The 13,958-nt window shown below is 43.4% G+C and overlaps 1 protein-coding gene across 1 annotated transcript; it reads right to left on the reverse strand.

The window, feature by feature from the left end:
• Window positions 1–1,403: 1,403 nt before the first annotated feature.
• On the reverse strand, window positions 1,404–13,296 carry GATAD1 (GATA zinc finger domain containing 1). Its single transcript, XM_032305018.1, has 5 exons — window positions 12,833–13,296; window positions 11,912–12,037; window positions 10,279–10,338; window positions 5,337–5,520; window positions 1,404–2,800 (listed from the first exon to the last, which is right to left on the reverse strand). Exons 1-5 carry the CDS (start codon window positions 13,082–13,084, stop codon window positions 2,610–2,612), a joined length of 813 nt encoding a protein of 270 aa, XP_032160909.1. The 5' UTR covers window positions 13,085–13,296; the 3' UTR covers window positions 1,404–2,609.
• Window positions 13,297–13,958: the final 662 nt, after the last annotated feature.

Below are 13,958 nucleotides of genomic sequence, written 5' to 3' on the forward strand. Positions count from 1 at the left end.
CGAAATTGAACCTGTATCAGCCAAGGCCCTGAATGGTTTGGGATGAATTTTCTAGATACTCATGTCAAGATTTGTGTATAGGAATTACTTAAAGCTCATTCTAAAAACATCCTGCCAAAACAATTCTAAAAAATAGAAAATAATCTTAAAAACAGTCTTAAAAAAATCTTAAAAATATTAATCTGATAAAAATTTGAAATTCTGCTTGACCATAGAGAATCTGAAATTTAAGCCAAAGTTAGTATGCACTAGTATTAACTAAAATATCAACAGGCATTTATTTTAGTGAACAGCATCCAACTTGGACTCTACACTAAGCACCTGCTACAAGTAAGGACCCAAGTTAGGTACTATGGGAGTTCCAAAAATGAGTGAATAAAATACACCATCTCTGGGATGCCAGGCTGGCTCAGTCGGTTAAGCATCTACCTTTGGCTCAGGTCATGATCCCGGGGTCCTGGGATTGGATCCCGCATCAGGCTCCTTGCTCAGTGGGGGGCCTGCTTCTTCCTTTGCCTGCTGCTCCCTCTGCCTGTACTGACAAATAAAATCTTAAAACCACACAACCACCACAAACCACAACATCTCTGTCCTCCAGGAAGCACAGGGGCAGAAACTTAAATGCAACAGTAGAAGAGGATACTGAATGATTTCAAGGTTTCATGGGAATGTGGAAAGGTCTCATGGAGAAAGAGAATTTGAGGGCCTTAAGAAAGACCTTTGGGGTGGAGTTGATGGGGAACAATATGAACAAGAGTTCAGCCAGCAAAGTGAGGAGGGTATTGGGGGAAACATTTCAGTGGTAGGGAGAAAGGAGACAAGGCTGGGAATGTAGACTGGGGCCATATTGGGGTATGTCTTCAATAACAAGAGAAAAGGAATGAATTTACCTGGTATGCAGTGGATGCCATTGGTATTTGTTGAGGAAGAAAGTGAAAATTTAATCTTTATTTTAAAAACTATTACGTAAGGGGCGCCTGGGTGGCTCAGTGGGTTAAGCCGCTGCCTTCAGCTCAGGTCATGATCTCAGGGTCCTGGGATCGAGTCCTGCATGGGGCTCTCTGCTCAGCAGGGAGCCTGCTTCCTCCTCTCTCTCTCTGCCTGCCTCTCTGCCTACTTGTGATCTCTCTCTGTCAAATAAATAAATAAAATCTTTAAAAAAAAAAAAACTATTACGTAAGTATTTACCAATTTATAAACCAAATGGTATGTGTATATACTGATTTTTCAATATATCATTTTAATAAATTTCATATATTATTTCTTTTATCAATTGGCCACTCTTTGAAATTTTCCTAAAATCAATTCTGTATTGATCAATCTATTGTTCCAAATTATGAGCAGAACACTAATATTTTCTGTTCATACCATTTTTACATAAATGTAAATAAATCCAAAGTAAATACACGGTAAAAAATACATTTTAATCCAAAAGTTTGAATACTGGCACTCAGCTATTTACAGTGGTATTTACAATCAATTTACAGTAACATTTGTGGAGAGAACTATGAACACAGCTTCCTACAGCTGCTTCCTTCTAACATACAAACCATAACTATGCAGAAAAATGTTAACAGCTAAAACTGCTACAACTCAAAATCATTATGATTAAATTAGATTCCAGCAAACTTTACTGGGGTTGAAAAATGCTGGTTAAGTCAGGATAGAAGAGGTGGGTGTGTGCAACCTCCATTTCTTCTAATTTCCACATTGTTATTCCCTTTGTTAGCTGACCTGCACTAAGTAAAACCTATACCTGAATTCTGACAATTTCATAAAAAACAGGGTGTCTAAGACTTTATTTTAGGCCTGTTACTATGAGTCTACAGCAGATAGTTTAAGTAGACTTTTTTAAAGATATTAATGCTTACAACCTATTAGTCATTTTTCTGACTGCCCAATGGTTGTTTTAATGATAGTCAAGAAACTACCAAGGGGGATGCCTGAACACTACATGATTCCCATGTGCTCTTCACAAAGCTGATTGCCTGCGTTGTAAAATTTTATGGTTTGATTGGGAGCCTCACTTTGAGAAGGGAGATGGAAACAATGCAGATCGACAAAATAACTCTGAATCTGTTTGCTACAGAACACAGTATTTTAAAGCTGAGGCTACTAAAATCATCTACCAATCACTATCTCTAAGGTTAAAGTCTATCTAGCATTTTCTAGATGAAAAAATAAAGCTTATGTCACTTTGTGATAAACACAGTTGGTCATAGCTACACTTTATTTGATTAAGTCCTTGGTCAGAAATCCAACCTTAATTAATATTTTGTTCTAGTAGAAAAATACAATCCATTGATTGTAATGAGTTTCTAGAAATAAATCATGGAGAAAAATACATACTACCTGTTCCTAATGGTCCCCTTGGAAATTGCACTCTTTGCCTGGGAAGATACACATATAGAATATATTTAACTTCAAAATATATTTAATTCCTTGTTATCCCTTTTAAATTTCCAAGTAATAAACAAGCTAATGATTACTGGGTAGTTAGGGAAAAATTTTTAGTCATCCTTCCATCTAAGAATTTCATGAAAGAAACACGTGGCATATGTTACAAGAGTATGAATACGAAATGACTGGAAGAAGTTTCACTTTCTAAACTATAAATGGTTGGCAACTGTTTCCTTAATAGTGATTGCAGGAGTGGGTCCAACATGAGTCCATATGTAGCCCTTCTCTGGTCTGGTCGGAACTGTGGGAAACGGCGATGAACGGGACTTGAAATATTCAGAAGGTGCATGACACACAAATTCCAAGTATTCCATTTTCCTTGGAAGATCCTCCTCTGGTCCTAAAGGCAGTCGATGGGAAGATTAAACACATTTTTGAACATATATATCATTTTCATAAAAGATAAACATTCCTAGACTCTAGGAGAAACCACTCTGGTGGTGGTGACCTGACCATAGTCCTTGATACATGTAGTATTCTTAAGTTCATCTCTGTATTCTCTAGTTTAGTTGTTCAACTCCCTCAAACAGTGACTCAATACAGAAAGGAATCTAAAAATTGTATTAGTACTATACAGTGTACAGTGTTCATTATATGCCCACACCGTTCTAAGTGCTGAGTACATAAAACGATACTTTGAGTCCTCACAACTGTGCTCTGAGGAAGGCAGTGTTATTTTTAGAATTTTATTTATTTATTTATTTATTTATTTTAAAGATTTTATGTATTTATTTGACAGAGAGAGATCACAAGCAGGCAGAGAGGCAGGCAGAGAGAGAGAGGGAAGCAGGCTCCCCGCTGAGCAGAGAGCCCGATGCGGGACTCGATCCCAGGACCCTGAGATCATGACCTGAGCTGAAGGCAGTGGCTTAACCCACTGAGCCACCCAGGCGCTCCTATTTATTTATTTTTAAAGATTTTATTTATTTATTTGACAGAGAGAGATCACAAGCAGGCAGAGAGGCAGGCAGAGAGAGAGAGGGAAGCAGGCTCCCCGCTGAGCAGAGAGCCTGAAACGGGGCTCATCCCCGGACCCTGAGATCATGACCTGAGCCAAAGGCAGAGGCTTAACCCACTGAGCCACCCAGGTGCCTGGAAAACACCATTATTATTCCTGTTTTATGTGTGAGAAAACGAGACATGAGAGATTGAGGAACTTGTCCATAGCCACACGGCTATAAGTGCTGGGTGAGGAACCAGATCGTCCAGCTCTGTGTGCTCTGAACCCCTATGCCGTGCTCCCCACTCCTGTGTCTGAGGATTGGGAGGAATGGGAGGTGGGAGAGGAGCCCCAGAAGTGATTCTCCACATCTCTGCCTCTACCAAGAATCCTGTCCTACAGATCATTCAGATTAAAGTCCAGTCTTCTATGTACCTACAAGCAAAGGCTAAAACTGATCACGTATCAAACTTCACACACGGGTGAGAGTAACAGCAGCACATTATCTGTCCCCTGAGTTCCCTCTGGAAAACAAAACAAAACTCTGTATGCGAATGTAATACATACTCATTGCAGAAAGGCTGAAAATATGAGGTAACTTACAAACTCTGAATATTCTTAAAACCTGTATTAAGGGGCACCTGGGTAGCTCAGTGGATTAAAGCCTCTGCCTTTGGCTCAGGTCATGATCCCAGGGTCCTAGGATCGAGCCCTACATCAGGCTCTCTGCTCAGCAGGGAGCCTGCTTCCCCTCCTCTTTCTCTGCCTGCCTCTCTGCCTACTTGTGATCTCTATCTGTCAAATAAATAAATAAAATTAAAAAACAAAACAAAAACAAAACCCCTGTATTAATCAGCAATTTATTCCTGTGAGTCTGTCAAGAAACATTTATACCACTTCTGTCAGCCTTGAAATAAGTAAGAGCACTGACACTGCCATTTCAACTACACACGATGATATGTTATAAAAGGTCTAGGATAAGGTATGTGACATGTAGAGGGACACATAACGAAAATCTGTTAAGATTCTAGAAATAATGGGAACGGTTCCTTCTGAAATTATTTTACTTAGATTTTTATAAGTAAATATGCCTAGGGGCACCTGGGTGGCTCAGTGGATTAAAGCCTCTGCCTTCGGCTCAGGTCATGATCCCCGGGTCCTGGGATTGAGTCCTACATCAGGCTCTCTGCTCAGCTTCTTCCTCTTTCTCTGCCTGCCTCTCTGCCTACTTGTGATCTCTGTCTGTCAAATAAACAAATAAAATCTTAAAAAAAAAAATACGCCTAAATAAGCCTCATTCATGAGCAATAAATTCTTTATTATTAATAGAGTTTAACACTGGGTCACTCAGAAAAATCTTATCTACATCACTTTTTAATAGGTATATACTGCTCTAACTCAAAATAACCCATAGCACTCAAACCCCAACTATATAAAATGTCTTTCATATGTTTTACAAAGCTCTTTACTTTTTAACAGTAAATGAGGCTTACGTTTGTTATGGATTGCATTATATTCTCCCCACTCCGTTTGTTGAGGCCCTAAGCCCCAGTGGGATGGTATTTAGAGATGGGCCTTTGATGAGATAATTAAAGTTACATGAGGTGATAGGCTGGAGCCCTAACCCGATAGGCCTGATGTTCTTCTATGGTGAGGAGACGCTAGGAGTGTGCACACACGGAGGAAAGGCCACGTGAAGACTCAGCGAAAAGGTGACCGCCTCCAAGCCAGGAAGAGTGCTCTCACCAGAAAGTGACCCTGACAGCACCTTGATCTTTCACTTCCAGCCTCCAGAAGTGTGAGAAAATAGGTTTTGTGTTTATCCCACTTGGCCCATGGTACTTTGTTACAGCAGCCCAAGCAGACTAATAGCTTCTGTTACATAATAAAGGAGAGTTCCCTGCGTTCAGGAACCTGTACCACTTGTCAAACTCACCAATGATGTAGGACGCAGGATCAAACTGGTCCCTAGGGCTTGAGAGGGTAGGAATGAGCCACGTCAGGGCAGCACTTTTCTCACAGTACTGGTCCTGGATGAAGCCCCTGATCTGAGCATAGTAGGGCTTTCCATCTTGTTCATCAATCACAGAAACAACATCTCCAATTTGGTAATATACTCCCTGGGGGAAACAGAAGACAATCCCATATTTGAAATATAAATAGAGAAAAGTACCAGAGCTATGAATTAAGTCTGGGTGGCTCAGTTGGTTGGGCAGCTGCCTTCGGCTCAGGTCATGATCCCGGCTTCCTGGGATCGAGTCCCACATCGGGCTCCTTGCTCCGCGGGGAGACTGCTTCTCCCTCTGACTCTGCCTTCCACTCTGTCTGCCTGTGCTTGCTCTCGCTCACTCTCTCTGACAAATAAATAAAATCTTAAAAAAAAAAAAAAAAAAAAAAAACCTCCCCAACACGAAATGAACAGTTTGCACAGTGGTCAGTAAAACACCTTTGAGATGGTCCAATGCATCAATGCTTATATGGTTGATGCCAATTCTTTCTTTCTTTCTTTTTTTTTTTTTAAGAGAGAGAGCAAGCTTGAGTGGGGGTGGAGGGACCCCCAAAGAGAGAGGGAGAGAGGTTTTTTTTTTTATGATTTATTTATTTTAGAGAGAAAAAGACAGTGTATGTGTACTCAGGTGGAGCTGGAGGGGCCGAATGAGAGGGAGACAGAGTCTTAAGCAGACTCCATGCTGAGCACAGAGCCAATGTAGGGCTCACTCTCATAACCCTGAGAACAGGACTTGACGTGAAATCAAGTCGGATGCTTAACTGATTGTACCACCGAGGCACCCCTTTTTGTTTTATTTTTTGGGGGGGAGAGAGAATTAAGTTTGCTCCACATTGAATAGGGCTTAAACTCACGACCCTGAGATCATGACCTGAGCTGAGATCAAGACTGGGACGCTCAACTGACTGAGCCACCCAGGGGCCCTGGATACCAATTCTAAAGTTGTTCACTCTTAAATAAAAATTATACACAACCCCAAAAACGTGCATCTGGAGAAAATATTTTTATAAAGACACTTTGATTTTATATCAGAACAATGATATTCCCTATTTTTTGGGCTACAGCCACTGAGCTGTAGAAAGGGGAAGTGACCTTACTGAAGGCTACTTAAGGCAGGAATGCAGCTGGGGCTCCTTCACTGGCTCCAGGGTGCATCTCTGTCCTATACTGAAAAGCAAGGCTTACCTGATGAGAATACGTTCTACACTCCTTCCTCCTCGGCCACCCATAAAGAAAATGGACACCACACATTCAAACCCAAAGAAACGAGAGAAACTCCTCTGATTATAACCGGTCTTCAGGACAGGTCCCTTGCCATTCACTCAGCTATCTGCCCAAAAGAGTTACCTGCGTTTCCAGCACTCACGGCTTCAGGTCTTATCGCTGCTCCACCTCGCAGCCAACTAACTCATCTGTTGTGTCTGTGTCAAGCCCTCCTTATGACTCTGACTGTGTCATCTGTTGCAAGTCTAGTTCCCTAGGTCTTCAAAAGGAAATAATTTCTCCCTTGAACATCCATAACGGCTGATCCAAATCTTTATGATTCCCAGCACTCCCTTAGGTGGGTGTGGTTCTCAGTCGGCAAAAGTAACCTTGACTTGTAGGAACCAAGTGTGATTTATCATGGCTTCCATCAAAATAGGGCCTTGGCAGGAGGGAAAGCTGCTGGAGTGTGCCCTTCAACCATAAAAATAATTCTGAAGAAATATTTCCAGTGAGTGAGCGGTGACTGGAGTTTTTCCTGGTGGATCCTTCAACTGTGTTGCATGTGGATCGCCTACAGACAGGCAGAGTCAATGTGGGTCACAATCTGCTACTTGGTAGTTCATGTCCATCATCAGCTGGTCCTTGGAGCCACTACTCAACGTTTTAGTAATTTGTCACATAAATACTTTGCATTTATAGTTTGCTTTGTCCACACGTAGAATCAATATTCCCAAATTATAAATGATTAAGAGGGTCTTGCTTAACATAGACACTCAAATATATGCTGAATGAATATTAACTCAAAATACATAATAGTGTGGAAACAGAACTGCAAGGCAAAGACAATGTCTTACTGAAAGATTCCAGGGGTGCCTGGGTGGCTCAGTTAGTTGAGTGTTGGACTCTTACTTTCAGCTCAGGTCATGATCTCAGGGTTGTGCTCAGTGCAGAGTCCATTTGAGATTCTTTCTCCCTCTGCCCCACTCCCTGCTTGCTCACATGCTCTCAAAAATAAATAAATCTTTTTTTAATAAGATTTTATTTATGTATTTATTATTTATTTGAGAGGCAGAGGGAGAGAGAGAGTACAAGGGGAGGCAGAGGAAGGAGAAGTAGATTCCCTGCTGAGCAAGGAGCCAGATATGAGACTTCATCCCATGACCTGAATCAAAGGCAGATGCTGAACCAACTGAGCCACCCAGATGTGCCTAAATAAATAAATCTTACCAAAAAAAAAAAAAAAAGATTCCAGTGGCAAGCAGTACCTGGAACCTGATTAACTGTTTATTAGTCTGTGTTGTGTTGTGTTGTGCATGGATTTACAGAAAGCACTAATCATGACTAAGGCACTTAATCTAGGGAGTCCCTTCATTTGCAGGGAGGTTTCAGGGTTTCTGGCAGAAGAGAAAGAAGATCAACGCAATACTGTGAACACTGGATTAGGAGGAAGCAGAGCTGTTCATGAGGCTCTTCTGCCACAGGGAGGCCATTCAACCCTTTGGGGTCTTGGGTGCCCATACTCCTGGCTGTCAGACCCAGCGGCTGCATTCAGCTCCCTCTGGCATGCCTGATCTGGGCTCGAGTTCAGCAGATGGCAATGACCTCTTAAGCCCTCCTGCCCCAGTGCTACCTGCAGCAGCAGCCTCTGCAATCCTGTGTATCGGCAGCAGACCTCAACATTTTGTTACACTTTGTCCTTATTGTCTAACGAACAGGGGTGGGGTGGCAGACAGCAAAAAGAAATACAATATTTGTGGGGTGCCTGGGTGGCTCAGTCTGTTAAGCACTTAAGCTTCTGACTTTGGTTCAGGTAGTGATCTCCCAGTCTTAGGATAGAGCCCTACAGCAGGCACATGCGCTCGCTCGCTCTCTCTCTCAAATAAATGAATAAATAAAATCTTTAAAAAAAAAAAAAAAAAGAAATATGATACATTTAATAACAGGTTCCACACACCTTTTGCCTTTTGGTTGAGACATGCCTGGAAATCATTAGTTAACTAAATCCTTAGCCAAACCAGTTGCTGCTTTTTTTTTTTTTTTTAAGTTTATTTATTTATGTAAGTAATCTCTATACCCACAACCCCAATGTCAAGAGCTGTATGCTCTACTGACCGAGCCAGCCATGTGCCTCCCAATCAGTTGCTTCTGGACTTAATCTGTAAACTATGTTCAGCATTGAGAGTGATACACAAATTTGAAAACCTGATGATGCTAATTTCTACTATTCATTGCTAAGTGCTTAACAGACAGGACCTCGCTTGACCCACTGAAATGGCTGCTATTTACAACCCCTCTTTCATAGATGAAGAAACACCAGAGAGGTTGGTCTCAATGCAGTGTCACACAGCCACTTGCCAGTGGGGTGAGGAGCTGAGCTCTGCCAGCAGACTGCCTCGCTCCACGACTTGTTGGTGAGAGAATCTTTGACAAGTTCTTGAAATTCTCTGTGCTTCACTCTTCATCCATAAAACAGAGATAACAGTAGCACTTCATGGAGTGGAGTTTATTTCAAAGAACAAAGTAAAGCCTATGAAGCGCTCACCTCAGGGCCTGACACACACCAAGCACATACTAAACTTTAGCTACTTTATTATGAGCAATGCCTGAAATGCTAGAATGTTTGCCTGTGTAGAGGCTGTTCTAGACTACACAGATTCTGGGCTACTGACAACATAAAAGGTACACACACAGTATCACACTTGAGTTTCTCAGTGTTTGGTCCACTTGGGTCAGCTATGAAGCACTAATTCGTGCCATTGCCCCCCACAAAATAGTTCAGACCCCAAAACATCAACAGCATGTAATGGCTGCTGCCTGTGTCAGGACCGCCAGGCTTTGGAAGCTGTTTCTGTGTTGCAACTGCTTTCCTAAGCCTTCTGGTTCAAAAATAATATGTCATGTCTCCCGCCAAAGGAGCAGGTTGTCTATGGGCTCTGGCCCTGACTTCCTCACTCTTTTATCAAAATATTTTGGACTCTCTCTCACCATCTGCTTCTAGTAGATGTTAATCCCTGCTACTGTCCTAATTCCTCTCACTTCTGCTTAAAGGCATTTTAGAATCTCTCTGCCTCCCCAACCCACTAGATATCAAGTCTCTACTCCCTCTTTCGTCCAAGTCCCTGTTTTGTGCTTCTCCCACAGTGATTGTCACAGTGACGTAGGTGGCTTATGCTTTCATGAGTCCACACTATACAACAGCATTTTAAAATACTTAAAAATACCATGTTTCAATAAGCAACTACCCCTCCTATCTCAGCTCTGGATGAAATGTTTTATACCTTCCACGTATGGGGAAAACTAGCTTAGAAAATAACAAAAAACAGGGTGCTTGGGTGGCTCAGTCGTTAAGCATCTGCCTTCAGCTCAGGTCACGATCCCAGAGTCCTGGGATGGAGCCCCACATCAGGCTCCCTGCTCATTGGGAAGCCTGCTTCTCCCTCTCCCACTCCCCCTGCTTGTGTTCTGTCTCACTGTCTCTCTCTCTCTCTCTGTCAAATAAATAAATAAATAAATAAATAAATAAATAAAACCTTTAAAAAAAGAAAAGACCAAAGAATAGTCACACATTATACAGAGGAGCAGAGACATTTGGACAAATCCAATATTTGGCAGCATATCATACAACAAGCCCAAATTGTCCCTCAGTAACTCTATAGATGCTTACCTTGTAGAAGATTGATTCTGCAGTGATTATAGTGGAAACAGACTCAGGAGCTTTGATGGGCTAGGGGAAAAAAAAAAAAGTAAAAATATTAGCACCTAGTGTGTGTAGCGTATACAGGCATTTTTCCAGTCATATACAAGAGTTCTATGACTTAAGAAATACTAAATCTGTTGCTCGTTGACAAGAAGTGCAATAAAAAGCTAATGATTTTCTGAATGTTGTGGCAAAGCACAGTCTGAGTAATTCTGTGGCTATTTCTACTACTGTCAGCTTAAAAGTTTCTGAGAACTAAAGCATAAGCTTCTAACATTGCTGCTGAGATCTATCTCAAGTGCTCTCGAAGCTTCATTACATACTAACACTGGATTGGAAACAATATTCTGGCTCTGAAGGCCTGGCCGTAACAGGAGTGGAAGGCGTAAAACATGTATAGGTGAACACAAGGTGAAAAAGTGTCTCCTTGAAGACGTTTTCCGTCTCAACTTAACAATGGAACCAGCTTGGGGATCAGCTAGTCATCAGAAGTAACTTTCCAGTGAGGCTGAACTCAGCTTACATGAAACTTCCTTAGAGTACTAAGTCGTTTGCCACCACCCAGCCATTACTGCCATCCCTTCTTAAGCTGTAGTACATGTTTACATGCCACAACACAAAAACCAGGCCTCCCCAAACGTGTCTTGGGAACAACCTTGAAGAGGGGTTGCTAGCAAAACAGATACTAAAATAACTGCGGAGCAGACTCCGCCACACACAGGAGGAAACTGTGTGTGTGAGCGATACGCCTATAGTCACATGCATTTACTTAACACGCTTTGTCAAGAGGTGCCTCATTCTAAGAAAACCAAATTATAAAAGTCTTAAACCAGTTAGGGGCAACTATTCTGATTAAGAATCGGCACAAGAATTTACTTATGTTTCACAAATGAATATGCCCATCTTCAGAAATGCTTCACTGGTAAGGGAAGCATTCCTGTTCTGAAAGGAAAGACCACCACCCTGAGGTTTAAAAAAGTAGGCTACAAAGCACCATCCATTGTGTATGACCATTTTCCCCTTGTGATACAAAAGTACTGAGAGTTTACTGCAAAAACAGGTGTTTTCAACTACCCCCAGCACAAGTTTTTCCAACCATCCAGTTTTTACAGTAGAAGAAAGGTTTGGCAATATTTTTGATTCACATTCATCAACTGATTATCATAAGTCAGTAAGATACATTTTCTGGGGCTGTAATAACAAACAAATATGGAAATGAATGAGTTCCAGTATTATTTACTTTGATCTTTAAAGAATTAAAAAAAAAATTTTCCCCTAATATATCCGACCATATCAAGAAACATAATCCTATCTCCTTCTTGCGGAAAGGACCCAATCAGATGCATTCAAGGTTTATGTTTCTTTTAGACTCATATTTTATATTTTCCAGTGGAAAAAATTACAAGCTAAAAAAAAGAGAATGGATATTATTAACTATAAACAGTAAGCTTCCTGCAACGGAGCTCACTTTTAGGAAGTGGGGACCACTCCCCAGAATACCGCAGAAACGCCGGAAGAACCGATGAGAGATGAAGGCGCTGACAGGACACACTACACACACAATGCCATTACTGTAAGACTCTGTCCACAATCATCTTACGTTTTTTAATTTAAAAATATGTCTTCTCCCTTTTCCTTTCGTGGAAACTTTCTTTTCAGCAGCTGGAGCAGATTTGTATTTAGTGTTTCTGAGCCGAGCAGACCTCCTGTGAATTTCCTGCTTACTCTGTTACATAAACAATTAAAGAACAAAAAAAGATAAATAAAATTGTAGAAAGATTGCCGTCCCGAAGCCACCATCTTACAAGGACTTCAGAGTATCCACCTAATGCTATTTAAAAATTAAGTAAGAATGTGGCTTTTCTATTTACCCTGTTCTAATCCCAGAACTGGGCTAATCAAAACAGGGAGGGCCCCAGACAAGCATCTCCAGAGCCTCCAAAAAGGTGTGAAGTACTTACAATAGGTCACGGGAGAGGTGGGCCAGGAAGTCTAGGCCAAGGCAAGAACTATTCGTTTGTTGTGTTTATAGTGCAGAACATCCCTTAACAACTCAGCTCCCCAACCCCAGGCAGCGGGCTAGGTATGGACCTTTCTACAATGGAATACTTATGCTGCCAATTAAAACAATGGCATGGTAATCTCACTTAATAACATTAACTAATTAAATAAACTTTAACAGGGAAAGTGGGTCCAGTAGCATGACCGGTGTACGTGTGTGTATACGTGTGTGTACTGAGAGGTCTGGTTACTACCGCAAATGTGATTACGACGACGGGGATTTCTGAAGGGTATTAAATTGTCTTGCTTCTTTACATTTTCAATTTCCCACTATAACAAAAGGTGCTAGAATGGGCCAAATCAGGGAAGATCTCATCGTGGGTGGGAGCAGGCGCACCTCTCTAGCAGGGCCACCGTGATCCGGGAGAGCCCACGCGCGCGCCCCGTCCCCGCCCGGCTGATCTCCGCCCATCCCACGCCCGGTCGGCCTCCGCCCGCCAGAGGGGTCGAAGGAGCTCACCTGCTTGCCGCCCCCGCCCCCGTTGCTCTGCGGAGGGGCGGCCGAGGTGCTGGCGAAGGTCGCCGCGCCGAAGCCGCCACCGCCGCTGCTGCCCCCAGTCCCACCAGTCGCCCCCGAGCCGGCGCCCCCGCCGCCAGCGCCGCCCCGGCCCGTGCAGTGGTGGCAGAGGATATCCCCCTGCGGGCTCTTCTTCCACATGGAGGACGACGTGGTCTTGCAGACGCTGCAGGTGGGCTTCAGGCCCAGGGGCATCGTGGCGGGCTCGGGCGGCCCCCGCGGGCGCAGCGACACGGGAATGGCGACCGCCGGCCCGGGCCGCCCGCTGGTCGGCCCGCCACTCCCAGCGACAGGAAGAGCGGCGCGGCCGCCGAGCTGTCCACGCAGGGACCCGAGGGCGGCCGCTGCCCCCTGGAGGCGGGAAGGCGGTTCCACCCGCTCTGCGACCGGCAACAGCCGCGGGCGGCCCCCAGCGCCGGGAGGCGGGCCCGGGGGCGGGGCCTGGCCTGGAAGGCTTCCGGCGATGGGTGGGGCCTGAGCGGCGCCGGCCTCCGCAGCCCCCCGACCGGAAGTGCCCCGTCCGGAACGTCTGAGGTGGACTGTAGCTCGGACCTGGTAGACTTCTGGGGAAAGATGTTGCACAGTTTTTGGCTTTAGGCGTGGGATTGGCAGGTAAAATGCAGAACGCCAAATTAAATTCGAATTTCAGACAAGCAACGATTAATATTTTGATATGCGTGTATCCCACGCAGCATTCGTTGTTTACCGGAAACTCAGATTTAACTGGGTGTGCTGGGTTTTTATTTGCTAAATCTGACATTCCTGCGTGGACGCCTTTACACTCCTAAAAATTATAATTTAGACCCTCAAGTACTTTTGTTTATATGAGTTGTATCCATGGACATTTATGCATTAGAAGTGGAAACAGGTTTAAAGCCGACAATGTCAAGCACATGTTCCTTAGCCATTGGGTGACGATGTTATCAAAGATCCTGTAGCCTCTGATCAGCATGCCCGTGATGGCATCAGAGTGGAAAGACAACGGGTTTGGAGCATTATGACAAGCCAGCTCCCCTCTTTTTAATGTGGCTCCAGAACAAGCCTCACCAGGGAAAGGAGTATCTGCTTT

The sequence above is a fragment of the Mustela erminea genome, chromosome 11 (assembly GCF_009829155.1).
Source record: "Mustela erminea isolate mMusErm1 chromosome 11, mMusErm1.Pri, whole genome shotgun sequence".
Lineage (NCBI taxonomy): Eukaryota > Metazoa > Chordata > Mammalia > Carnivora > Mustelidae > Mustela > Mustela erminea.